General features: G+C 31.2%; 1 protein-coding gene across 1 annotated transcript; it reads left to right on the forward strand.

Annotated features, from left to right (window-relative positions):
- Positions 1-24,208, forward strand: LOC132719965 (afadin- and alpha-actinin-binding protein B-like). Its single transcript, XM_060703932.1, has 13 exons — positions 1-133; positions 9,745-9,955; positions 10,553-10,686; positions 11,309-11,477; positions 15,303-15,441; positions 16,483-16,558; positions 17,206-17,368; positions 17,964-18,039; positions 18,627-18,740; positions 20,370-20,530; positions 21,414-21,587; positions 22,575-22,677; positions 24,055-24,208. Exons 2-13 carry the CDS (start codon positions 9,746-9,748, stop codon positions 24,180-24,182), a joined length of 1,647 nt encoding a protein of 548 aa, XP_060559915.1. The 5' UTR covers positions 1-133; position 9,745; the 3' UTR covers positions 24,183-24,208.
- Positions 24,209-25,940: the final 1,732 nt, after the last annotated feature.

A 25,940-nucleotide genomic window follows, 5' to 3' on the forward strand; every position in this document is an offset into this window, starting at 1 on the left:
ATAAGCAATATTGATAATCTATTTATTTCGATAAATTGTCTTCCTTTTCCTACTTCTTCAATACGTAACTACGGATGATTGCAAGTTTCCAATGACGCTAAATCTTTGAGGGAAATTCTGAAAAGTCTGTGAGGTAAGAAAGACATAACATAATTTTAAATGTAAATAATAATGTTTTGCAATGAAATAACATTGCAATGTTATTTAAATAGCATGAATATGTAAATACTATCCTACTTGTCTTAACGTAAATTGATATTTTTAACCAGTATTTCAAAAAACTAAAGATCTAAATAATTTCTGTTAAAAAAATATTTGATTTAAAGCACGTGATACCAGTTGTTCAATTTGAAAAGAATGTTTGATGTTTTTAGAGATAATTTCTCTATTCAAGTAATATAGCGAGCTCGAAGAGCTGGCCCAAAGGCCCTGCTCGCAAAACGAGCTTTACGGTTATCTTGTAATTCGAAAAGTTTCGATGTGTCAATTCAGTACTTCAGACGAAAGTTTTTTAAACCATCACCTTTAGCAGGTACTCGTGATACCATAAATGCTCATTTTGCTTTGCGAGCTCACTAATAACTTAAAGCTTGTTTTAAATGCTTATTTTAAAAGGGATGAATCGTCAAACATCTGTGGCAAATCATCACTAATGTTGGGCAAATCGTCAGGGTAAAGGGTCAACTCGGCCCTATACCAACTCGACATGGGTCAACTCGGCACAGGTCAACTCGGCCCTCTATTAAAAACTTATGTTAGGATATCTAGATTCTAGACTGTTTAGATTGTTTAATTAATAAATAATTTAAGTAGTAAATTACTATAAAAGTATTCAAAATACGATCACTTACAAACAGAAATTGAAAAAGTTGGCAGTGCAGTGTACGTATTGTTTGAAATTGTCTTTGTTATGAAGAGATATCAATACAATATAAATTATATATGTTAAATAATGATCCATAAATTAAGTTTTTAGATTCAATTTCTATGACAATAAATGTTATTATATTTGACACTGTTTGTTCTTTAATACGGCCAATGTTGTTTTAACGATTTTACAAAAAAAACATCTGAAATAGGCAAAACATGCATATAAATTCTTCTTTTCTCTACAAAGTCACATACAAATTGGTACTTTCATCAATAAAACTTTTCAATATCCTTGAGTAGAGGTCTGTTACTGTGAAAATGTTAAACAATGAAAGTTATGATGAAAACATATAAAAAGTAATAAAAGTAATCATTACCAGTAATATATAATTATGGGCCGAGTTGACCCGTGCAGAGTTGGAATAGAGCCGAGTTGACTCGGGGGCCGAGTACGTTTTAGGGCCGAGCTGACCCTGATTCAGCGTCAGTGGGGCGAATCATTATTATCCTATCTGGCTTGAACGGCCCCTATAAACAGTCAATAAAAAACATTAAACGCGTCACAATGTGGGCATCTAATGCATTAAAATTAATTTTTAAACCATTGCCTGGATGATTCCCATAAGAATAATAAAAAGAATTCCCATGTAATGTCAAGTCTCAAAATGTTTAATTTGTTTTGAAATTTTGTGTTTACAGTCTGCAGTCTTTACTTGTTTTAGACTCGACAGTAACCTGTTGCTTTCTGAGGGGGAATATTTCATGATAAATCTGACAGAAAAGGGGGAAAACCTGAAATCAAATTCCAACAACTGAAAATGGAATTCTCCCACACATTTTATAAAGTTTCAATCTAAATTCAATTCAACATGGCATGGAACACTGTAGGGACAGCTTTCTGTCTTTTAGTCAATTTATCAACTAGCAGATATCAGTCAGCTTCTGTTAAGACATCAGGTACTGGTGAAGAATGTGTACCTGTAGGGCTTTTAAGGCAATCTCATTAAAATCAGATCATTGTTTTCACTCTGTTACTCTTCCCTACGTGAAGCGACAGTTAGGATATGATTTTAATGAGATTGGCTTTTAAGGGAAAGTATAGCATTTTTAGGGGATAATATTTTTATTTTACTTTAGGTATGGGAAATAGGCTTTATTTGGCTGTAAAATACACAGAAAAAAATAACTGAAAATATGCTGAAAAGCCCTTACTGCATTAGTCATGCTATGCAATTATATTGGATAATAACTGTAATATCAGTCAATGATTGCACAAAACATGTATTATGTAAATCATTACTTGAATCTGGAATGAGATACATGGTCCTATTAATGTTACATACATTATTTTTGTATCTTTATATAGCAGATAATATAAAATTATTCTGGAACAAAATGTTAACATACTTGTACACTTAAAATTCTATCAACATTTCTTTTTTCAAGAAATATTCTATAAGATTATCCATGATACATTTATATTGTTTTTATACTTAAAAATCAATATAAGAAAATTATACTAATATGGAAATAGAGTACACTGACTTTTCAATATTACTCAGACTTTTCAGAATGGTACATGTGTAGCCCCAATGGCAAATGCATACTGGTGAAAAAAGCCCAAATATAAGTAGATATTTCTTCAATATCTTTTAATAAAAATGCTGAAGAGATTTTATTTCAACATAATTAAACTAATGCATGCATAGAATTCTTGACGACCACCAACAGCTACATATGTACTTGGTTTGATTTTGTGTATTTTTTTCCCTCAAATTATGAAATCAATTGATCCATGTACTTTGTTCAAAACATATCACTAACTGAATCATTACACACAATGATAGGATAAAATATTTTATCTTTAAGTATACTTTAACAGCATTCAATTGAATCTTTGTCCTGACAAATGATGTTATAAGGTAGTCAGTGATTTTTCTCACTTAATTGGGAAGAGGCCTTAGCCTCTTGATTTTGGGAAAAAATATCGCTAAAACTGCCGATTTGGGAAGTAAAAAGGCTGGTTTAAGTTCAGATTTTTGGGAAAACTGCATGATTTTAAAGAAAATTTCAATCGGGAAGAGGCCTTTTTTCGGAGTCTGTTATATAAGTAGGAAAATCACTGGGTAGTGTTCAGCCTTTTCCTGCTAAATATCTTAAATGGACTTGTCCAATGTCCATCTTTCAATCTGAACAAAAGATTTTATCATTTTAAGGGAAAATTTCAAAATATAAATTACTTAGGAAATAGATATCAATTCTGAGTGCATTGTTGTAGAATAATGCACGGTTTGAGTTCAAATGCGTAGTAATATAATCACGAAGGCCGATAGGCCTGAGTGATTAATTACAAAGCATTTGAACAAAAAACGTGCATTATTATACAATAATGCACGAAGAATTAATATCTATTTCCATTCTAACACGTCCAATGTTAAATTGATACAATAATGTCATGAGCGTGTCATCAGCATAATGTTTATTGAGGTTTAAGGTTTATTGTTATCATCAAAGAGGTGTTTGGGACATTTCACCCACTGTGTCAATATTTGACCTGCGGTTAAGATTTGATACTTTATTTACCATAGACTAATTAGGGCAAGCTTTCTTTAATATCGATGATACTGGTTTTACGGTTTTAAAGACATCAAATTTTAACATTTTTGTTCTTTTTTGGGCTAAACAGGTCAAAAATGGTGAGTTAAAAGGGACATTATTTGCCATGAATTATGTTCTAGATTTTCATCAATTTCATTGTTTTTCTTACTGTTTTTAGCTCACCTGTCACAAAGTGACAGGGTGAGCTTTTGTGATCGCTTTTCGTCCGGCGTCCGTCCGTCGTCCGTCCGTCCGTAAACTTTTACTTTAAATGACATCTCCTCATAAACCACTAAGCCAATTTCATCCAAACTTCACAGGAATGTTCCTTTGGTGGTCACCTTTAAAAATTGTTCAAAGAATTTAATTCCATGCAGAACTCTGGTTGCCATGGCAACCGAAAGAAAAAACTTTAAATATCTTCTTGTAAAAAACCATAAGAGCTAGAGCTTAGATATTTGGCATGAAACATCTTCTAGTGAGTGTCTACCAAGTTTGTTCAAATAAATGCCCTGGGGTCAAAATTGGCCCCGCCCAGGGGGGTCATTGATTTTCCCTATATGCATATAGTAAAACCTTAAAAAATCTTCTTTTAAAGAACCCAAAGAGCTAGAGCTAAAATATTTAGCATGAAACATGTTCTAATGGGTGTCTACCAAGTTTGTTCAAATAAAAGCCCTGGGGTCAAAATTGGCCCCGCCCCGGGGGGTCATTGATTTTCCCTATATGCATATAGTAAAAACTTACAAAATCTTCTTTTAAAGAACTCAAAGAGCTATGGCTAAGATATTTAGCATCAAACATGTTCTAATAGGTGTCTACCAAGTTTGTTCAAATAAAAGCCCTGGGGTCAAAATTGGCACCGCCCCAGGGGGTCATTGATTTTCCTTATATGTGTATAGCAAAAACTTAAAAAATCTTCTTTGAAAAAACCCAAATAGCTAGAGTTAAGATATTAAGCATGAAACATCTTTTAGTGAGTGTCTACAAAGTTTATTCAAATAAAAGACCTGGGGTCAAAATTGGCCCCGCCCAGGGGGTCATTGATTTTCTTTATATGTGTATAGCAAAAACTTAAAATCTTCTTTGAAAAAACCCAAATAGCTAGAGTTTAGATATTAAGCATGAAACATCTTCTAGTAAGTGTCTACAAAGTTTGTTCAAATAAAAGCCCTGGGGTCAAAACTGGCCCGGCCCCAGGGGTGTCATTGTTTTTAACTATATTTGTATAGTAAAAACTTAAAAAAAATTTCTTTCAAAAGCCCAATGAGCTAGAGCTTAGATGTTTAGCATGAAACATCTTCTTATGGATGTCTACCAAGTTTGTGCAAATAAAAGCCCTTGGGTTAAATTGGCCCTGCAACGTTGGGGGGTGGGGGTTGGGGAGGGCCTATATACAGGTGAGCGATCCAGGGCCATCATGGCCCTCTTGTTTGTTTTGTTTTTGTTATTTTTGAAATGTACTAAGGATATACATTTTTCAGGATAAATAATAATTATAATAGCCCTGATCTGTTATAATGGTTTGTTTCTTTAATACCCAGACAAAATCTTTAAATATTTTTATTTCTAGGTTAGTTAACAGTGCTAAGGCTTCATTATTTGTCCATAACTGCTGGATACATTTTAAGTATATTGTCCCAGGATAAGAAAAACAGAAAACAGCAACTTTAATCAATTATTTATTTGAAAACAGGCATGTTTTATTGATTTGTTTTGAATCATTACCAGAAACAAATTGATTAGTTGTGGTTACCGTAGATTATCAGTCCAGCGTTATAATTTGACATGCAGCATCATACATGGCAGGATATATGCTATTCAATCATGGGGACAGCATTGTAACACTGATGTTTTAATTATTGGCTAAATGAGATGTTATTATACCGGTCTTGGACATACTGCTGTGGGATGTAACATTAAACCGATGTCTTGAACTGAAATGTCGCAGGGCTTAATTGGAAATCAATATAACCTGTTTAGAAACAAGGTGTCGTAAATAGAATAGTGTCATCTTGGGCTGAGGTTTAAATTACACTTACACAGGTCATGCTATGTTAAATATTAAGTGAAATATGTTCATGAATATTGAATGAAATTTGGCAAGTTTTATGTTATAATGTGCGATGATGATAATGATATGGATCATTGGTTTTGATCGACTTTTAAATCACGGAATATGATTCTAAACATGTGTGCCTTATCTTTTATATGAACGATGGTGAAAATATGTAAATCTTTAACATAGATCTACATTTATAATGATATTTTGTAACACTCAGTATATTAGACGGATCTACGTTAAATCTTTTCAATTTATTGTCTGCAATTTATTTTTTGGATTGATAAATTTTCTATTCTTTGTACAAGTTGAGATAAACTTAGTGAAGATATAAAATTATTTTGTGAATTGTATGAAATATTTCACAATATCAGTCATTATTTGATATACATTTGTATATACATGTATGATTTGATTAAAAAACTTTTAGTTGAAAAATTAATTAAAAAATCTGCGGTAGTTGTTGAAATAAGCATTAAAATGGTGAGTAAAATAATTTGTTCCTCATTTTGTCAATGATTTCATTCTTTCACAGATTACTTAAATTAAAGATTGGGATGCAACACTATAGACACATTTGTACATTCAAATTGTTATGAAAAACAATATAAACCTTCGTCCACATTTCAATTTTCCATGTAAAATATTGACACTTGACAGCAACACTAAGGTTGTGCATGGGTTGAGGGTTTCACATTCATTCCGGTGGCAATAGTAAATAAACCAGACACAGGGTTTAACATCGTGGGTTGTATCTGCTGATACTGATACCCAATCGGTCAGCATCAGACCTTTCACAAGTGTTTATCCCAAAGTCATATTGAAAAATTATTTTAGGAAATTATATTAAGTAAATATAAAAACAATTTGATAAACTGATTCTATATTTCTTTTAATGTAGGACAAACCAATTATAAAAATTGTTGATATAAATTAATTGTTTATTGTTTTAAGTTCATAACATGCTGCTTAAATAACGTGTATGGATAAAGATTATACCCCCTATAATGTATTATTATTGCAGCAAACATGTATCGAGTATCGCTAATGTGTTTATTTATTTGTTTATATACTGATGATTTTATAAACAATAAGATAATGAAGTATTGTAATAATTATTATTTTTCTGTCATAAACAACTTGGGGAATTAAAATGGCCATCATAAATATGGTATGAGAACTTTTTTTTTTAATCTTTTATTTTTGTTTTGTAGTCTTGAGAGTTATTTGTTCTTAATATTGAAAATGGTTAGACATGATATGCATGTGTTTTTCTTTTCAATCATACAAATGCATTAACAATGAAAAGATGTTTATTGGGACACTGCATGAGACTGCATGGACAAATTATTACAGAAAAGTTCTTTTAGGATCTGTAAATTGATATTGCTTAACATTGCATTAGAATAACATAATATTCAACAGAAGGTTTTTAGCTCGACTATTCGATAAGAATAAGTAGAGCTATTGCAGTCACCCGAGCGTCGGCGTCGGCGTAACCACTTATGTTAAAGTTTTTGTAATACTTCAAATATTTTCTAAGTCCATAGACATATGGCTTTGAAACTTTGCACACTTGTTCACCATCATGACCCCAACCTGTAGACTGGAGGAGGTAACTCTATCAAGCATTTTGACAGAATTATGCCCCTTTTTCGACTTAGAATTTACGTTAAAGTTTTTGTAATAGTTCAAATATTTTCAAAGTCCATTGACATATGGCTTTGAAACTTTGCACACTTGTTCACCATCGTGACCCCAACCTGTAAACAGGAGGAGGTAACTGTATCAAGCATTTTTTTTACTATCAAGCACTAAGAATAGTCGAGCGTTGCTGTCCTACCGACAGCTCTTGTTTTAATTACATTTAAATTTGACCAAATTTAACAAAAGAAACCATTTTGTCATATAGATAATAGCAGATGTTTGATGATTTGAAAAAAGCAAAAAAAAAACAAAAAACACCAAATGTGTCATGCAATTAGCAGTAGTCTTGTGTGTACATGTACATTGACTTGATGTGGTGTTACTGTTCATAATGTTGTATTCGGACAATCTACTGTAAGTGGGAAATACAAGGTCACTAAGATCCGGTGAAAATAAATTGTAACACCGGTCACTAATAATTTTGAAACCATTCATTTTTTATCTAATTGAAAGTAAAATGAGAATTTTTATCAGGAATTGAAACAGGTATTTTGAGAAAAATAGGAATTTCTATTAATTGAGAAATTTATAGGTATTTTGAAAAAATACTGCACATTGTTAAATTCATCTTAAACCTAATATTCCTGTTATAATTGATAATTTTGCTTAAATAGTTAAATGACTGTCCAATTTAAGAAACAAAAAATGGTGAAACATTATCAGTTCAGATTTTAACCCGTGGTTTTAAATGACATATTTCATATCAAAATTGTCTCGATGATCAAAATTTAATTTCAGCTTGAAGTGGGGATTAATCTAGATTTATCTTCGGCTAATAATGTCCGATGGTGATATATTGATATATATTCTGGACTGAAGTTCAGACCTCACGGGTTATAGTTTGTCAAAATATTTACTATCGGTCAATTGGAAAAATGAAGTTTGACTTAATAACATGGAAATTTGTTAATGGTTTGTTTAAATTTAAGGTAAGCAAATTTGATGATTGATTTCTCCTTTAAGTAACTTTGCTGTTGAGTTACTTTTTGAATTGTATTAAATACTTAATAATATAACAAAAGGAATTTAAAAAAAATAAAAGTACATGTAGTTTGATTTAAAGCAGGGAATTCTTTTATCAATATGCTTTGTGTTACCCTGTATAGTATGGAATAACCATGAATTCCTTGATTTTTATTAATTCTTAACTTGGGTAAGCTGTAATTTTATATAAAATAATGAAAATGATGAAAGTAGTAGTTGTTTTTTTTAAGAGTTGAAGTACGATTTTTACAATCTCACAAAACATCTATATTATATCTTTAAAGGGACTCCACTGAGGTTTAAAAGCCTAAAAACATAACGTTAGAATTTCTTACATAAATGAACTGGGGCGCTTTAAACAGAAATATATGCAAAGATAGTTAAGAAATATACTTTAAAATAAAACGAAAATCATAGTTTTATGCTTTTCTTAGTCTAATTTGAGTTAAAAGCATTTAAACGCTTTTCATTTTGGGGCATTTTTTTACAATTTGAATAATTATTATGGAAAAACAAAGTGCACGAATGATCTTAAAGTTTGCACAAAGATTCGTGGTCTACACCTACATCAAATGGTACATTGTACATTTATCTGGAAAAAAATATTTCAGTCCCATCATGTAAAAAAACCTCAGTGGATTCCCTTTAATTTTGATGTTGTAAATGATTTCTTTTTTTTAGGTTTTTGCTTGTCTACTACTTGTTCTTATTTTCTTATTATTTTTTAATGCGGATATCGAGTTTCTTATACTTAATCAACCGTTAAACAAAAATGTATCTTTTATGTGTTGTGGCTAATTCAAGGTTAAATTGATGATATTGTGTCAGGTAAAACTTTGTGTCAGATTGAAATAATGGTAGCTATTGATAAAAGTGTCAAGGGAAATTTTAAACTGATTTGTGAATGAATAGCTTCTTTAATGCAAGGTAAAATGTTTGTAATTTGAAATTTTATCGAAACTTTTCAACAAAGGTTTAAAGATTCAGTGTGTTTTCATTTATAACCTTTCTACAATATCATATTGAGTTTTAGTGTTTGTGGCTTAAATCTGCCATAACTGCTGATCATGTAGATTTTTCTTTCCATTTTTTTCCAGAATGTGAAAATTTATAACATATTTTAATTACCATTTTAAGTTAAGAATATTCTTGATGGGTAATAAAATTGGCCTGTTATGATTTGTAAATTAACTTAAGTTGCTCTGAGGTGGTGGGGAGGGGGCATCACATATATAGTAAACATCCATTAATTCTATTTCATATAACCTGTATATGACATTCCACAATAGATTAAATTAAAATGAATTTGGCCATATATTATAATTATATAGATAATATAAACCACATGTCCAATGAGAATTGACTTTACAAATGTGAATTGTTTTAAATAAAGATATCAATATTTAAATTTAATTAATATGAACAATTAGTCAAACCTTAAGATCTAGATTGTGAAAAAGGTTTTTTTAAGTAATACCAGCAACTTGATTTTTATACAAATTTCATCTGTTTTCTTTTTTCAGGATGGCTGACTGGAGTATACTGAAGCCTTCTGGGAATGATTTTCTATCGTCATTGACAACATACAGTAACCATGACCCGACCTTGACCCAGTTTCACAATCACATGATGAGTAGTTTTATAGACAGGAATTTCTCCTCCCAGTCTATTTTTGATAAGAATACGTTCTGTACACCAGACAATGTGGATGATTGTTTGACACATTTAAACCAGGTAGTGTGCCCTTACCATAGTATCATAAATGGACTTGCCCATGTTTCATTCAGGACAAAACCATTAATCTAATTTTTAGAGAAAATTTCAAAATATGTTGTGGCTGAATAGTTAACAATGCAATATCTATGTGCATAACCACTCGAGACTTTATATCATCACCAAAGTGCAGGATTAAATCCTAAATTTAATAGGAGTTAGCCAGTTATTGCTCTAAGGTGATGACGTATCTTTTGGATCATATTCAAGAACCATTACTCTTACATTGATTTTCACTGAATTTTTCCCCTTTGTGATCAAGGTTTTTGTTTTACTTCAAATACAGACACTGAAAAAGGTTGAGCATCCTCAATAATCGGAATGGCAGATCTTGTTCCATAAAAAACAATATGTAGTACTTTCTGTTATAATTTCGGATTATCTAGAAGAAATGTTTTCATAAATTTCTAGTGTATCTCTCATGTTGATTATTGTCTTTTTCTTTCCATTTAATGATATTTTATTTCTATTCTTATGTTTTAACTTTTATTTATCTGCTTTGAATGTAACAGTAGTAAAAACAGCTGAATTCATTGTTGATATATAACTATACTCTAGGAACTAACAGGGCTTGGGTTACAACCAGTTAGTAGAGATGGAGTGGGGTGTACCACATCGCTCATCAACAGACTGGAAGAAATTCTAAGAATGTACCAGAGAAGTAATAGAATCAAAGAAGAGCTGGAAAATAGGTACGTTGTCAGTAAATGTATGCAGACGTAGAATTTTTTTTCTTATTTTAGAAGTATTATGGCTTTTCCACAGTTTTGACTTTTTTAACATGACTGTATTCATCACTAAATGCAGAAATTAATAGCCATTTGCTATTTAGTGACATCAGCCCTCATAGAGTTTGGAATGAGATGATTCAATGAAACTTGTTAGCAAGCTATTGTTAAGACCTAGCTTCAGATTGTTCTTTTCTTGTTATAATATATTCTTTGTTGCACTTTATCATATTAGGGTACAATATAAACTCTTTGTTGCACTTTATCATATTAGGGTACAATATAAACTCTTTGTTGCACTTTATCATATTAGGGTACAATATAAACTCTTTGTTGCACTTTATCATATTAGGGTACAATATAAACTCTTTGTTGCACTTTATCATATAAGGGTACAATATAAACTCTTTGTTGCACTTTATCATATTAGGGTACAATATATATTCTTTGCTGCACTTTATCATATTAGGGTACAATATAAACTCTTTGTTGCACTTTATCATATTAGGGTACAATATAAACTCTTTGTTGCACTTTGTTATATTTGGGTACAATATATATTCTTTGTTGCACTTTATTATATAAGGGTACATCGTATAAGTTGTGATGCGTCAGAGAACCAGTCAGTCATCCGTCGGTTGAAGAACGACAAGGAACGTCTGGAGCGATCAGTCGCTCAAGAGAAGGAACTGCACAGACAGACACATAACAAAATAAAAAATGTCACGACAAAGTTAAAAACAGAAAAAGATGAGGTAAGGAAATATTGTTTTTTCACTACCCTGGCCCTTCAATATCCCTTTTTGTGTCGCCTTTAAATATCCTTTTTTGTGTTGCCTTGAAAAAGTCTACATATAGGGTTTATTTCAGGCTTGTTCCGAGCATAACTGCCTCACTATAAGTCAGATTGACTCAAAACTTTGTAATAATGTGGCATTGGTTGAACCAGTGAATTCTATTTCAAATAAAATTATTGCTGTAGCTAGGTCTGTTGTGAAGTCTGATCATGGGCATGCTGCCTGTAGATTGATGAATCCTTTTCTTTTTGAGATTAACATCACGGCAAATACAGTAATTGTGAAACTTTTCCCTATAGATGAAACTACAATCAGACAAATTGATGATGAACTGTTGGATGTTTCTGATGATGCCATATGTGCAAAAATAGATATATTATTTAGGCGTTAGGCAATAAAAATGAAGGTCAGAAAAACACAGATGAAGCATCATCTTCTTCTAGTCAGTATTCTACGGAAATTTCAATGGATACTGCTCAGTATAAATTTGTTGATAAACTTATTTCAAAAATGTTAAACAAAAAGTTGATTTTTTATATTACACAAAGTATCAAAGATGTATCCAATTTCATTGGAAATGACTGAAATATTTCAGGAAAGCAGCTTATTGTTGATAAGTTTGTTAACTGAGTCTTGTTTTCACTTGTTTTTGCTGAAATAGTTTTCTTCTGTTGAAATTCCACCTTGAATAGAAAATATTTGAAAATGATGTGAAATTTCGTCTCTGAATGAACCCTGGCCCCAGTCTGTCTCAAAATGCTAACGAGAGCCCTGGAGGGGAGACCTTTCACTATTTGTATTACTGTTTATAGCCAAACTCCTTTTTCTGCTGTTTTATTTTCTGTTTTATCCCTACAACAGGGATGTTGTAGCAACAATTTTATACATGTAGTTTGTTGTATAAGATTAATTCTTTTCATTATTTAAAAATGTACTGTATTTTCTTTTTATGTTGTTTGATGTATATGCATACATTCTTTTAACTCATTTATATACAAAGTTTTATAAAAGTTTATTTACAAGTATTATTCTCTAATATCTGTGTTCAACAAATATCCTTTTAAGTGATAGGATTAGTATTACCACTTTTGTGTTTCTTTTCAATGCAATTATAAAATGATAAAAGGATTGACACCCTAAAGGTAATCAAATCTGTTGTTGTGTAACATGTTGGTTCATTGCTGTCCAATTGAGTTGCTATGGTTATCATAGAAACCAACCTTGACAGTCAAAGCATATATAAGGGTAAACCTGGGGCACATTTTTATGAACAATAAATTTATACAGGGGAACCAACTTTTATAACAGGTTAGAAATTAATTTATTTTCATATTTGTAAGTTGTTTTTTTTGTTTACTAAGATTACAAATATGTTTGTACAATATTTTTTTTACCTTAATAAGATTCTGTATCATGTTTTCAATATTACAATATTTTTCTCTAAGATGTTCTATCATGTTTTATGTAAAACATATTTCTATCTTAACGTATTAACAGAGAATTTCTAAATAATTCTAATTTTCTAATTACAAATTTTATATAGCTATTCAGTTCCAAATTGTCCTCTCATTTGTAAAACATAAACGTGTATAATTCCCTAATGTTAAATCTTTCTTGTTTTATTGTGATGATTGTAAATATAGATATACACTTTGCTTGAACAATAATTTTATACAGTGGAACCAACTTTTGTTACAGCTTTATTATTTGAAAAATAAAGAACAGACACTAAGAAAGTTATCTCGAGAAAATAAAACAGAAGAAAAAGGAGTTTCATTATAAACAGTAATACAAATAGTGAAAGGTTCCCCTCCCACGACAAAATAAACAAACAAGAAATAAACCCTGTTACAACTATAACTTTTTCATCTCCTAAGGTATAAACTTCAAACCACATCTTATGTAACAAAGTTAATAACTCTACCACCAATATTTTTAGATTTATTTCCCCTTGAACTTAGAATTTTGCCTAAAAAATATTATGTTTTACTGTTACTTTATTTCTTAAGGGATCAACTTCATGCTTCAAATATATGTTTCTTATCATTAACCACATCTTATGTGACAAGGTTCATAACTCTAGCACCAATATTTTGAGATTTATCTCCCCTTGAACTTACAATATTCCTTAGAAAATATTATTTTCTACTGTTACTTCTTTATTGATTAAAGGATCAACTTCATATATCAGCTTTATTTCCCCTTAAATAACTTATACTGGAAATCAGCACCGTTGGATGAAAAAAATTCCCCATGAATATTTGGCATCTTATGTAAAATTGATAATTTGAGTCAAACCAATGCATTTTTTCGCAATCTGTCCAGTGCCTGCACCATTCCTAAAGCAGGGGAAAAAACACTGAATATATGTTCTTTATCATTAACCACATCTTATGTGACAAGGTTAATAACTCTAGCACCAATATTGCAAGAATTATCCCCCTTTGAATTAGATTTTTTACTTGAAAAATGTTATTTTACTATAATTTCTTTAGTTTTGAAGGTATCTTCTTCAACATTCAAATTCATATTCCTTATCATCAACCACATCTTGCGTGACAAGGTTCATAACTTTGGAAGCAATATTTTTAGATTTATCTTCCCTTAAACTTAAAATTTTCTTTAAGAAATATTATAACTTCTTTATCTTTTAAGGTATCTTCTTCAAACTTCAAATATATATTTCTTATCATTACCCACATGTTGTTTGACAAGGTTCATAACTAGTGTGACTTTATCCAGAAAATATTCCTCCTTGAACTTGGAATTTATGTTAACAAATGTTATTTTTTAATATTACTTCTTGTCATATGATAAAAGTTATAAAACTCAAGCTCCAGTATTCCCAGAATTATCTTCATGTCATTTTTGAACTTAGAATTCATTTGTAAATTGCTATTTTTTTAGTACTTTCTTTGTTATTATTATTGCAATCTAATCTAGACTTAAGATAATTAATTGTTTTTTGTCATTACTCACATCATGCATGACAAGGTTCATAACTCTAGCATCTTTTTTCAAGAGCTATTTCCTCTTTAAACATATAATTAAAAAACTTCAACTTCTGTTTGTATTTTTGTTTTTGAAGGGATTTACTTCAGATTTAAAATTGCTGTCTCTTCCATTAAAGCATAGAAATGACCATTTAACATTTATTGACAAGGTCATATGATATTATGTTGTGCAAAAATATAGCACATTTTAGTGCTTTCTTAATACTGATACAGAGTGATATTTATATCATAACTGATTTCTATAAATCCTCACTTAACAGTTTTATAATCAGTTCAAATGCCACTATAAAGTTAAAGGTACATATACATTGTAAGGGCAGTGTTTATAAATAATCTATATTTAAGAAGAACATGCCTAACTGACACCTATATTGTTGACAAGGTGACTCATCCAACTTGCGGAGTTTTAAGTTTAAAGTAAATTTCATGTGAAAACTTTGGCATAGAATTTTTTAAAGGTATACTGATTTTGTTAAGTTTTGCAATTGGCCTTTCCTTACAAGTGATTTATGTTTAAATGCTAAAAATGATCTTTTAGGGTCAAGAAATGATGAAGGTATTAGGTTATCTGTGGTCATTTTGAAAAGATTATAATTATGATGTTTAATGAATATCCATTAATGTGCAAGTCTACATTTAATAATACTATTAGCAAATCTCCTATCTTGTCAGAACAAGAGTTATTGCCCTTTAATTTTGCAAATATATAGTGTTTTAGGAAGATGCTTGGAGTTTGATGGGTATTTGACTGTTATTTATTCGTTTACAGTTGAAACGTGTCCAGTCAGTTATCAAAGATCGTGATGCTCAATATAAACATGAGTTGAAGAAAAAACAAAGGGAGGTAAACAGACTCATGGAAAAACTACATCAACTTCTCATGGATAAAAATCCTGATAGAAGAATAGGTATGATGAAAAAGAATGTATATGGCCATGGAAACAGTGTGTTGTTATTAAAAATAATAATTGAGCCGCATCGCGACAAAATGAACGTAATGCGTTTGCGACCAGCATGGATCTAGAACAGCCTGCGCATCCAAGCTATCAGTTTCTCGTCTTGTAATAGGGTTTGTAAGCGAACAGCATGGATCCTGATCAGACTGCGTGGATGCGCAGGCTGGTCTGGATCCATGCTGGTTGCAAATGCACTATGTTGGTTTTGTCACAACACGGCTCAATTATATCCCAACAGTGATTTTATAGCTAAATAAAATCATAGCTAAATAAAATCAATGTTTGTAGTTTGGAAACCAGGAATTATATCAAGATGGCATGATAGTGATGCACATCCAAACAACAAACAGTGATTTTATCAAGCGATTGGGATCTAACATGACATCAAAAATAAATGCTGCCATACCTAATATATTAAACTTAATAGCGTCTGATTTGTTTCAGTACTACTTTCAGCACATCACATTTTTAATGGTTACGTCAACATGTCTAATGGTTATGTCACATGTCTAAATATAGAACATCAACAGAAAGTTTACAAGAATGTTGGTCAGCCTGTGTGGGTATTGCTTGTGGATTTATTTTTAAAGTTCTTGCCCTTTACTTAGTAAAAGATTTTTAGTTTTCAACTTATAGCACATGTAGCCCAAAACATATTTGACCTAGAGACATAAGATTGACAAAACAGTGGAGTGTGAGGGCACCCATGTCCTATGGACACATTTCTAGTTGCATATTATATGTAAGGCATGAAATATATAGACAATTTATCCGTTTAATGAATAAAAATTTTCTACAATTTTGTGAGCATCAGCAGTTACATTGCACTGTTTGCTATGCCAGTCATGAAAAATCTGCATCTTCCGTTTACTCAGTAAATTATTATTTGTTTACAATATAAGTAAAATGTAACTTTATGACATTATATATTACTTAGGATAAAGCCTACAGTATTGTACTATTTCAACAACTGTTTATATTTTTGTATTTCAGGTATGGATATGGAAGGATATTTACGAAGGGGAGATAATAAAAGAAGTACATGGAAAAACACTGCCAGTAGCAATAAGTAAGTTAAACCATAGTGACTTAAGTCATTCTTGTCATTATATTTGTAAAAATATCTTTTATCCAGAATAAGTATTCTGTATTCATTAGGACTCTGCTGTAACACAATTTGTTAATTGTTTGTTTGTCTGGTTAAGAGGCCATTTTTATGCTCCTGAAGGGTGGCATATCAAAATTGTACTGTCCATCTGTCAGTGCATCCCCACTTACACAACATTTGTGTCGGACTGTAACTTTGTCATAAATAGAATGATTGATCATGATGATGATGTGTTACATCTAAGATGCGGGTCACTACCTCAAAGGTCAAGGTCTCACAGTTTGAAGGATCACACTCTCTTAATTAGAGTAAAGGTACACATATTCATGTCCAGACTGTAACTTTGTCATGCATAAAAGGATTTTTAAATAACGTAGCATATATGTCCACCACGTCAAGATGACTTGATGCATCCAAGACCCATGTCCCTACCTCCAAAGTCAATGTCACAATTATAGTTTAAAGTTATCATTTACTATTTCCACTTTTCTGACTTTTATTTAAAATTTAAAAGTTTGGCAACTTGAATGATAATGTAGCCATGTTTGAAATGGTATAAATGCGTCATAGTGTTATTATTCTGTTTATATTCTGTGTATATATTTCAGACAAGAAGAAATGTATCAGTTACTAGTATCAAACTACGAGGAGAAACAACAAGAACTGCGAGTAGAGAATAGTGACCTCCGAGATTGTTTAATAGATATGCAAAGAGAACTGTCCTCAGTGTTGAATACCTCCAATACCAATATGACCAGTATTCAGTCACAGGTACGCATCAGAACACATAATATGTTCTTTTTAAATTACTATTTTTAAATAAAAGAACTCCACAAGGCCCATAGGCCAAAAAACATATAATTTCAATTTCTTACATACCGGTAGATCAGCTAGGGCAATTATAACAGAAAGATATACAAAAAATAATTCAGAAATGTACCAAGAAATAAATTGAAAATTGGTTCTTGTGCCATCTTAGCCCAATTTGAGTGCGTCTATTTTCATAATTAGTGTTTCCGATATAACAGTGTGAGAGAATGATCAGAAATTTTGCACACAAGTTATAGATCTAGCCTTACATCGAATGGAATATTAATATCAAAAATTATTTCCAGTCCTGTCATGCCAAAAGTCCTCACTGTAGTCGTTTTAAAATGACAAATATCAGTTTTCAGTTTTTGGTGGTTAATCGTAAACAATTTATGTTCGCCACTTCTAATGTATGTTTCTCAAAGAATTTCAATCAAACTTTAACAGAACTATCATTATCATGTGCCCTGTTGCATACTATTGGGTAGTTGTGATTCAATCATTAATTATGTTTGATTGTTGTTTATATATAATAATGTGTGTGGTATATTTACAGAATGGCGATTTATCAGGAAGCAGTAGTGAGGAGGATCTTTCAACATCTTCCTCTGTTTCACATGATCTCAATGATGGTAAATATGTTCTTATCTCAATTACATTAGATATGTTCTTATATCAGTGGTGTTAGGTACTTTATTATCTAAGTGATGTTAGATTATGTTGTTATCTCTGTGGTGTTAGATATGTTTTTATCTCAGTAACATTAGATATGTTCTTATCTCTTTGGTGTTAGTTACATAATTATCTAAGTGATGTTAGATTATGTTGTTATCTCGATGGTGTTCGATATGTTTTTATCTCAGTAACATTAGATATGTTCTCTTTGGTGTTAGATACTATATTTTTATGATGTTAGAACTGCAAAGATGATAATTATGTTCTTACATTCATGATGGAATTTTTTTTTGTCAAATCAATAACTAAGATATGTTATTACCTGAATGTTATAAATAAACAATATGTCTTTATTTCATGTTCTCATCTCAGTCATGTTAAATTTGTTTTTATATCGTTGATAAATATGTCTTTTCTCAAATGAGCGAAATTTACATTCTCATTGATAAATATATCTTTAATCCAAAGACAATGCTGTTTGTGATATGGAAAAAAAACAAGTTATGTAAAGTAGGTAAATTATTTGGAAAGTTTTATTTTACAGATTTCTTCCAGATGCCTTATGATCTTCTACGAGAAAATCTTCAGAAAAGTTTTCAGGGAACATGTAAACGTTTACGTCATAGTATAAGAAAGTGTTCATTAGATACTCAGTCATGTAAGATATGTTTTAAATCTTGATTTATTAATATTAATGCTTATAGTGTCATTACAGGTGTTTACAGCCTGTCATTAACAATTCAATTTATTGAATTAATGGTGACACCTGTTGAAATGACCTAACTGTGTTGGAAGCTATAAATCTTATTGAAACACCCTTGAATCCTTTTCTGGAACCAACCAGTACCAAGCAATGAGTGTAAAGTTCTTGCTCAAGGAAATAAAGGCTTCCCCTGTTGGGGTTGAACCCTTGTGTCAATCATTAGATTAATAGTCTGACAGATTAACTAGTCAGCATTGCCACAACTGTTATTTTCACTTTTCTAAATTAACTAAAAATTTAGAAGTCTTGCAACTTTAATGTTAAGATAGTCATGTTTCAAAATGTATATATGCGTCAAAATTTTATTATTCTGTATAAGATTTTGTATCTTTATTTCAATGGAAGAAATGTATCAGTTGGTTATATCATATAATAATATGATGTATCAATTGCACTGTTTTGCCAGAAAAATCATTTTTATTGTTATATGATGTAGATTCAGGGACCACTGTGTCAAGAAATCTATGGGCATGTTATTTTATTTTGAATGTTTATTCTATTTATGTACATACATTGTAAACGGTTTTAACTGAAACGATTTTGAAGATGTACAATTATAGCGGCACAAATTGCATGCTTGTACATCCTTGCAGTCGGACCATGGCTCTTTACTGTCTTCTGCACAAATTTACTATTTTGATAACTTGAACCCCCTTTGATATACAATGAACAGTTCCGAATCAGGTCAAGTCCATTATCTCAGAATTAGGAGGATAGTTCATTTTCATTTTGGTCAGACAATATTATGAAAAATCTTTCTCCAGCTGTCAGTTCATACCAGAACATGTAGTAGCTCAAGGGTAGCTGTTTATGACAATAATGGTTCTCAGCTGAGTTTTAGCTAAACACAGAGTCTTCATTATTAACAGATTGGCGATCCATATCATTGGTTAAAATGCAGTGGTATTTTCAGCCTGTTGATAAAAATATCCACTTTGACCCTTGGCCAAATCAGTTATTTTGTTTGCCTGAGATAAAATGAAAACCCTGCAACAGCTACCCAAAAGCCAGATATTCCAGTTATGTCCCTTCAGTGTACTAAAGAAATGATACTGTACAACACACAATATGAATTGTATTGATTTGAGATACTTTAACATAGAGATGATATCATTTTATAAAAAAAGATGTTAACCAGGAATTCATTTTATCCTGCTTCTGCCTATATTATCAGCTTGATAGAGGCCTTGCAGGTTAAACTTCTCTATCTCCAGGCATTATGCCACATGGTTAGCCCAATATGATGTCACATGGTTAACAGCAAAACAAAATTACATATAGAAATTATTTTGTAGGTGACGACGATTTAAATGATCTAAAAACATGATTTAAATAGACAAAAGCAGGATACATCTAATACATTGTTGTTGTTGTTGGAATGGAGAAGGTTTATCTGATTCGATGTGAAAGCTTAAGCGAGCCTAGATACACTTTCTGGCTCACAGGATAAACCTTCTCCATTCTGACAACAACCATGTATTCTCTATTTTTGGAGGGCATTGATGAGTTGTTTTTCATTTACAGCACCAAAGTCTCATGTGCAGCAATCTAGTCAGGGTAAATCATCGTCTCGTCATATTGACGATAACCGTGAAAGTGAACGATGTCAGGAAGAGATGGATAAACTCAAGAAACAGATTGATAAATACAAAGATATTGTGAAACAACAGGAACAACTTATACAGGTACTTGATTATATATGTAAATATATACCTGGAAATAAGTTAGGCACACATGGCATTTTGCCTCAAATTTGACATTACCACAACTGAAATTTTAAATTTTATTTGGGCAATGGTACGAACCGCCTGTTTCAACCAGCAACAACTGGAACAAGCTTTATATCAAGAATTGCAAAATTTACCCCAAAATCGAATTAAAAGCCTTACTGGTAGTATGATGAGAAGGGTTTGGGCTATCATTCAGGCATGTGGCGGTTACACACATTAATATTTGGCTACATAATGTCATTTTAGGTTATGTAATGGTTAACATTTACCAAAAATATCCCCCAGTAAATGTTTTGTAAAAGCTCCAACACCATACTTATAAACACTTATGGGCACCTAACATGTTGTAGTTTTCATATTTATAATATCTTTAAAGAACTTGTTTCCTCAAGGGCTTATGTAGTTAGTTTTCTAGTCTCATTAATTTATAATCTCAGTTAGTAATGTAAAGATCTTCTTGTAAAAGCAAATTCTGTGATTTTGTCAAAGTTAACTGATCCAAAAAATATGTTTGTGTATCAAGCTAGTGGTTTATTAGCTCATCTGTTTCGTAAAATATTCAAGCGATTATGATTGCTGTGGTATTGTCCTTGTTATTGTCCCCGTCTAAAATCTTTGATTTAGCCTATCGATTTTTAAGGTACCTATATGGAACTTGGATTACTTGCTTATTATGACAAGAGGCAATTATATGACAAGGGGCATAATTCTGAAAGCTATATTTTTGGAGTTATGCCCCTTTTTAACTCAGATGTTTTTTTTGTCAAAAGTTATTATTTTAACACAGATAAGTGTTAAGATGTTAACACCACATGTGGTGATCTTGTTTTATATTTAGCAATCTCTGAGTACACAGTCAAGGTCAATGGAGAACACGTTCCTCCAAGAATCTCAAATCCTTCAAGAGAAAGAGAGCTTATCTGAACAACGTAGAAAATTCTACCAGGAGAAGGCGAACTTTGAAGAAGAACGGAGAAAAAATGCTGAAATTTCTATGCAGATACAACATGAGGTAACAGTTTTGGGCCTAAAATAAGATAGTGTTTGTTTGCTGCAGGACAGACCAAAATATTTTTGCCTGTCTGAAATGTTATAGGCCAAATTTTGTTTAAAAAAGAAAACGCATAAGAGTTACTTTTGTTCTATTCAGAATTTATTTTAGTTCCATGGTTAAGGAAGCTGTAATCTTATAGACACATTTCCGAATCTGTTCCTGTAACCAACCAGTACTGAGCAATGAGTGTAAAGTTTCTTGTTCAGGGAAACAACAACTTGTCAGTAATGGGGTTTGAACCCATGTCACTAGCCATCAGTAGTTTACTAGTCTGACGCATTAACCACTCGGCCATGCTGCCACTTTTTGTTGCCTTTCAAAATTGATGAAAAAGGAGTGTTTTTAAATGCATTTCACAAATAAACACTCAGATGCATTTCTGTATTGAAAAAAGTTAAACTGTATTGAAATATATTTAAAAATTGTTGATAATGACCATCTGTGAACTTGGATTACCTGCCTGCTTTCATAGACCCTATTGTAGTTACCATACAATGTATAAGCATTCACACCATAATACATGGCCATATCCTTGTCTCTTAATACAAACTATTTGCAAAGAAAAACTTCTATAATTATAACTGTCCCATGATTTTATTGATTTGAATTTTTCACAACTTTTAAGTTATATTGCTACAACCAAAATAGTATAAGAAATTATTTTCATTGTCTTTTGCTTCACAAGGGGCTATAATTCATGCAAAATCAATGCAAGAGTTTTGGCCACATGATAACACACTTTCATGAATGGAGATATTCATTAAAAGCAATCCTCGACTAAAAGTTAAGCTTGTGGTGGAAAATCTTCACAATATTTTGGAATGTTAAAGATAATATTTAGGGGTTTTTATCAGTTTTGTCTTTTGGGTTAGAAAGGCTTAAATTTTGCCTGTTTTTATACGCAAAAAAATCACTGGTGTTTGAATTTGTGTTCTCTTATTGCAGAGGAAACAGCTGGAAGAGGAAAAAGCAAGCCTTTTAAGGACTCAGATTATACACATGTCACCATATAATACATCTAAGCCTCCTACACCATCCAGATCAAAAGGTACCGCCTCTTATTTTAACACTCAACCTGCTGGACCATAGTGAATAACCTTTTGTGACCACTATAGAGTTCGGCCAGCCAGCCTACATTTATATGCAGTCTGACCAGGCTCTATACTGTTGATAGATCAATTTATTTTTATTTTTATACTGAAATCCCTTAAACTTTGAATGGACTGTTCCAAATTCAAAGCCAGGCAAGTCCATTATACAAATTCAGCAGGTTGAGGGTTTGTTCTTTTCCTTTTTTTTTATAATGAAGTTCTATTTTTAATTCATATTTTATCTGTAACTTTTTTCTGTTGATTTAAAATAATGTTAGGTCTTCAAACAGATTGGTGATAGATTGTAGTTATAAAATGATTTTGATTGAGTGTTGCTGTTCTAATGATTTTATCTCGCTTTATTTGTCTTTTCTTTACATTCAGAAATAATTTCTTAAAAATCAGATAATTTAGGAAAATGAATTCATTTACTTTTAAGTTTTATTTTTGTGGAAGTATTCATTGATATTTTTAGATGTTTTATAGAACAAATATTAAAGAAAGTTTAAAGAATAAGATTGTGCCTAGTTCAACAGGGGGACAACTTCTATTTTTGAATTGCAAAGTAGTGATAGAAAAATTGGTTGTCTCCCTGACATAAGTTAAAATTGAATGTAGCATTTGGGAAGAATAAATGTTTTTGGGGGGATGAGAGGGAAATACAAAGTGCTTTGTAAGGTAAATGTTTCAAATATTTTAAATAAATCACCAATTAATGGGTTTACATAAAATTTTCAAAATCTTTCATCCGCTAAATTATCTGATTTTACAATGTTTTTTTATCAGGCCATCCTTAAAAAAATGTTTGTTTGCAGTAACGCGACCAACTCACAAAATTTGCCCCTACTCAAATTTTTTTTTCATGGTCTGGATAAAAAATTATTTTTTTTGAATCAGAAAATTATGCCTTGTGCTTTGTTTTCGTTCTGTTAAAGGTTAATAGAAGAAATAAATTGTAGGTCTTATAAAATTAGAATTCAGTTATCAATTTATTACTTGTTACCAGATTATCAAAGCATATATTGTCCAGCATTTTGAAATTCCATGTTTATTTGGGAGTACAGTTCAATAAAAAAAAAAAAATCAACCTACCTACCCACCTTGAAAATTCTGGGTCGGGTTACTGCAAACAAACTTTTTTTTAAGGATGGCCTCATGCTTTCAACTAAAATCAAAATGAATTTGCTAGTCATCTTTAGAACATCAATCTTATTCTGTAGTGGTTTTAAAATGTTCTGTCTAATACCTTTTAATAGATAGTATAAAAATAGGTATGTTTTCAATGTTTCTTTAATTAACCTTTTGTTTTTTCTCTCGTGGTTTACTTGTATTAGAGAAAACACGTCTTCTACCATCGACTCCAGTGTTTTCCCCAGCTCCGGGGAAGTCAAATAGTGCCTCAACCTCTTCAGCTGAACTTCTTAAAATGCTCAGTCTCTCAAAGAAGAAAAGTACTCAGTAAGTCTTTGAATTTTTTCTATTCTAGCACCTAGTGTTGTTGCTTAATATTATGAATATTTGGGAAATTAATTTTTTTAGCTTGACTGTTCAAAGAATAAGGAGAGCTCTTGTAATATCCCAAGGATTGGCATCACACTTTGGTTAAGTTTTTGCATGCAAGTTGGTATCACCAAAACAACTGAAAGGAATTGGTTTAAACTTCATACACTTATTTAACAGCATAGTAGAAGGTCACTATTTAAGGTCCATAACTCTATCATGGATTTTGACAAAATTATGGCCCTTTTAGGAAAATTCTACATGTACATTATCCAGGCTCTTGTTTTACTATTGAACATCGAGAAACGTCAAGCACACTGTCCCACTGACAGATCTGGTTTTATTGGGAATTGATGAATTGTTTAAATCTACTAAGTTTATTATAATTTATGTAAGTACAAGTCATACTAAATAACATTTATCTGTTTAAGTTGTTGTTTTTTTAATGCATTTTGTTTGACTATGATACTAACAGCTTGTTTTTAAGTGCTAAACCTTGACAATTTACTTAAATTGACTTTGTTTAAAGTTATTCCAGCCCCATGACCACTTGTTGTTGGTGTTGGTGTTGTTCTTGTTGTTGTGGTGTTATAACTAAAGGTGGAAATGTCATTTTAGTGTTGTTTCATTGGTAAAAAGTTAATGTTGTTGTTTTTTTTTATTTTCATCTGCATAATAATTAAGTGATATGGTCATATATTTAAATGCCATGTCAAGTTCATAAAACGTTTCAGAATTCATTACTTTTGGAAAGGTGAATAATGTTATTATGTCTTTCTGTACTGTGATCTTGAATTGTGTATGTAAACACTAGAATTGAGACTTTGCTTACTTCTGCCTGTCTATTTATGATGATGCAATCTATAATATGTAACATAAAATTCTTCAGACCAGCTTACTTAATAACGCTGGCATGAAAAAATGACCCTTAACGTCATTTTACAAATGACCTCAAAAGACGTTAACGATAAAAGATGATTTATTTCCCTTGAAATGTAGAAGTCAAAGATAAATATGATTAGGTAACATTTAGCAAATTTCAAAAGTATCTTTATTTATTTATTTGTTTAAGAGCTATAGAATTTAATTTCATTAAGATATCAATATGCCAATTTAAAAAAATAGTAAGTGACATTAAGGATTGTTTTCTCATGCAGGCAGTCTTATCACATTCTCAACAAGGGGTGCAATTTTAGCTGTTTATGTAAGCTAAATTCTTGGCCTGCACTTCAATGACCTATTCCAGCTAGTGTACAATAGCTTTGTTTTGGTGTAATAAAAAATGGCATTTTTCGTTCATATTGTATTATTTTCTTTCATAATGTATTGTTCACTTTATGTTCTTCTATAGATTGTTAACTATGATATCGTGAATATTGACACCATTATAATATGTTTGTTACTGACTGCTTGATAAAAAAAACTTATCTATCCATTGTATTCTATTCTATACTTTCTCCTTTTCTCTGAATGTCTCAATTTCACAATAAAATAACAGGAGAAATATGTGAAAAGGGAATGTTTTACATATCTAATTGTTTATACCATCCCTTTACTAAACATATTATGTATAAACATAAAAAGATACATTTAATATTTCAACAATAGAAATTACACTGCACCTTTGAAGACTTTCATCAGGATTTATTTGGGCAACCCATCCACCCCCACCGTCCCACTCACCACCAACCACATTCCACCCCAATGTGTCTGTTACTAG

The sequence above is a fragment of the Ruditapes philippinarum genome, unplaced genomic scaffold, assembly GCF_026571515.1.
Source record: "Ruditapes philippinarum isolate M1 unplaced genomic scaffold, ASM2657151v2 ctg962_1_1_1_1, whole genome shotgun sequence".
Classification (NCBI taxonomy): domain Eukaryota; kingdom Metazoa; phylum Mollusca; class Bivalvia; order Venerida; family Veneridae; genus Ruditapes; species Ruditapes philippinarum.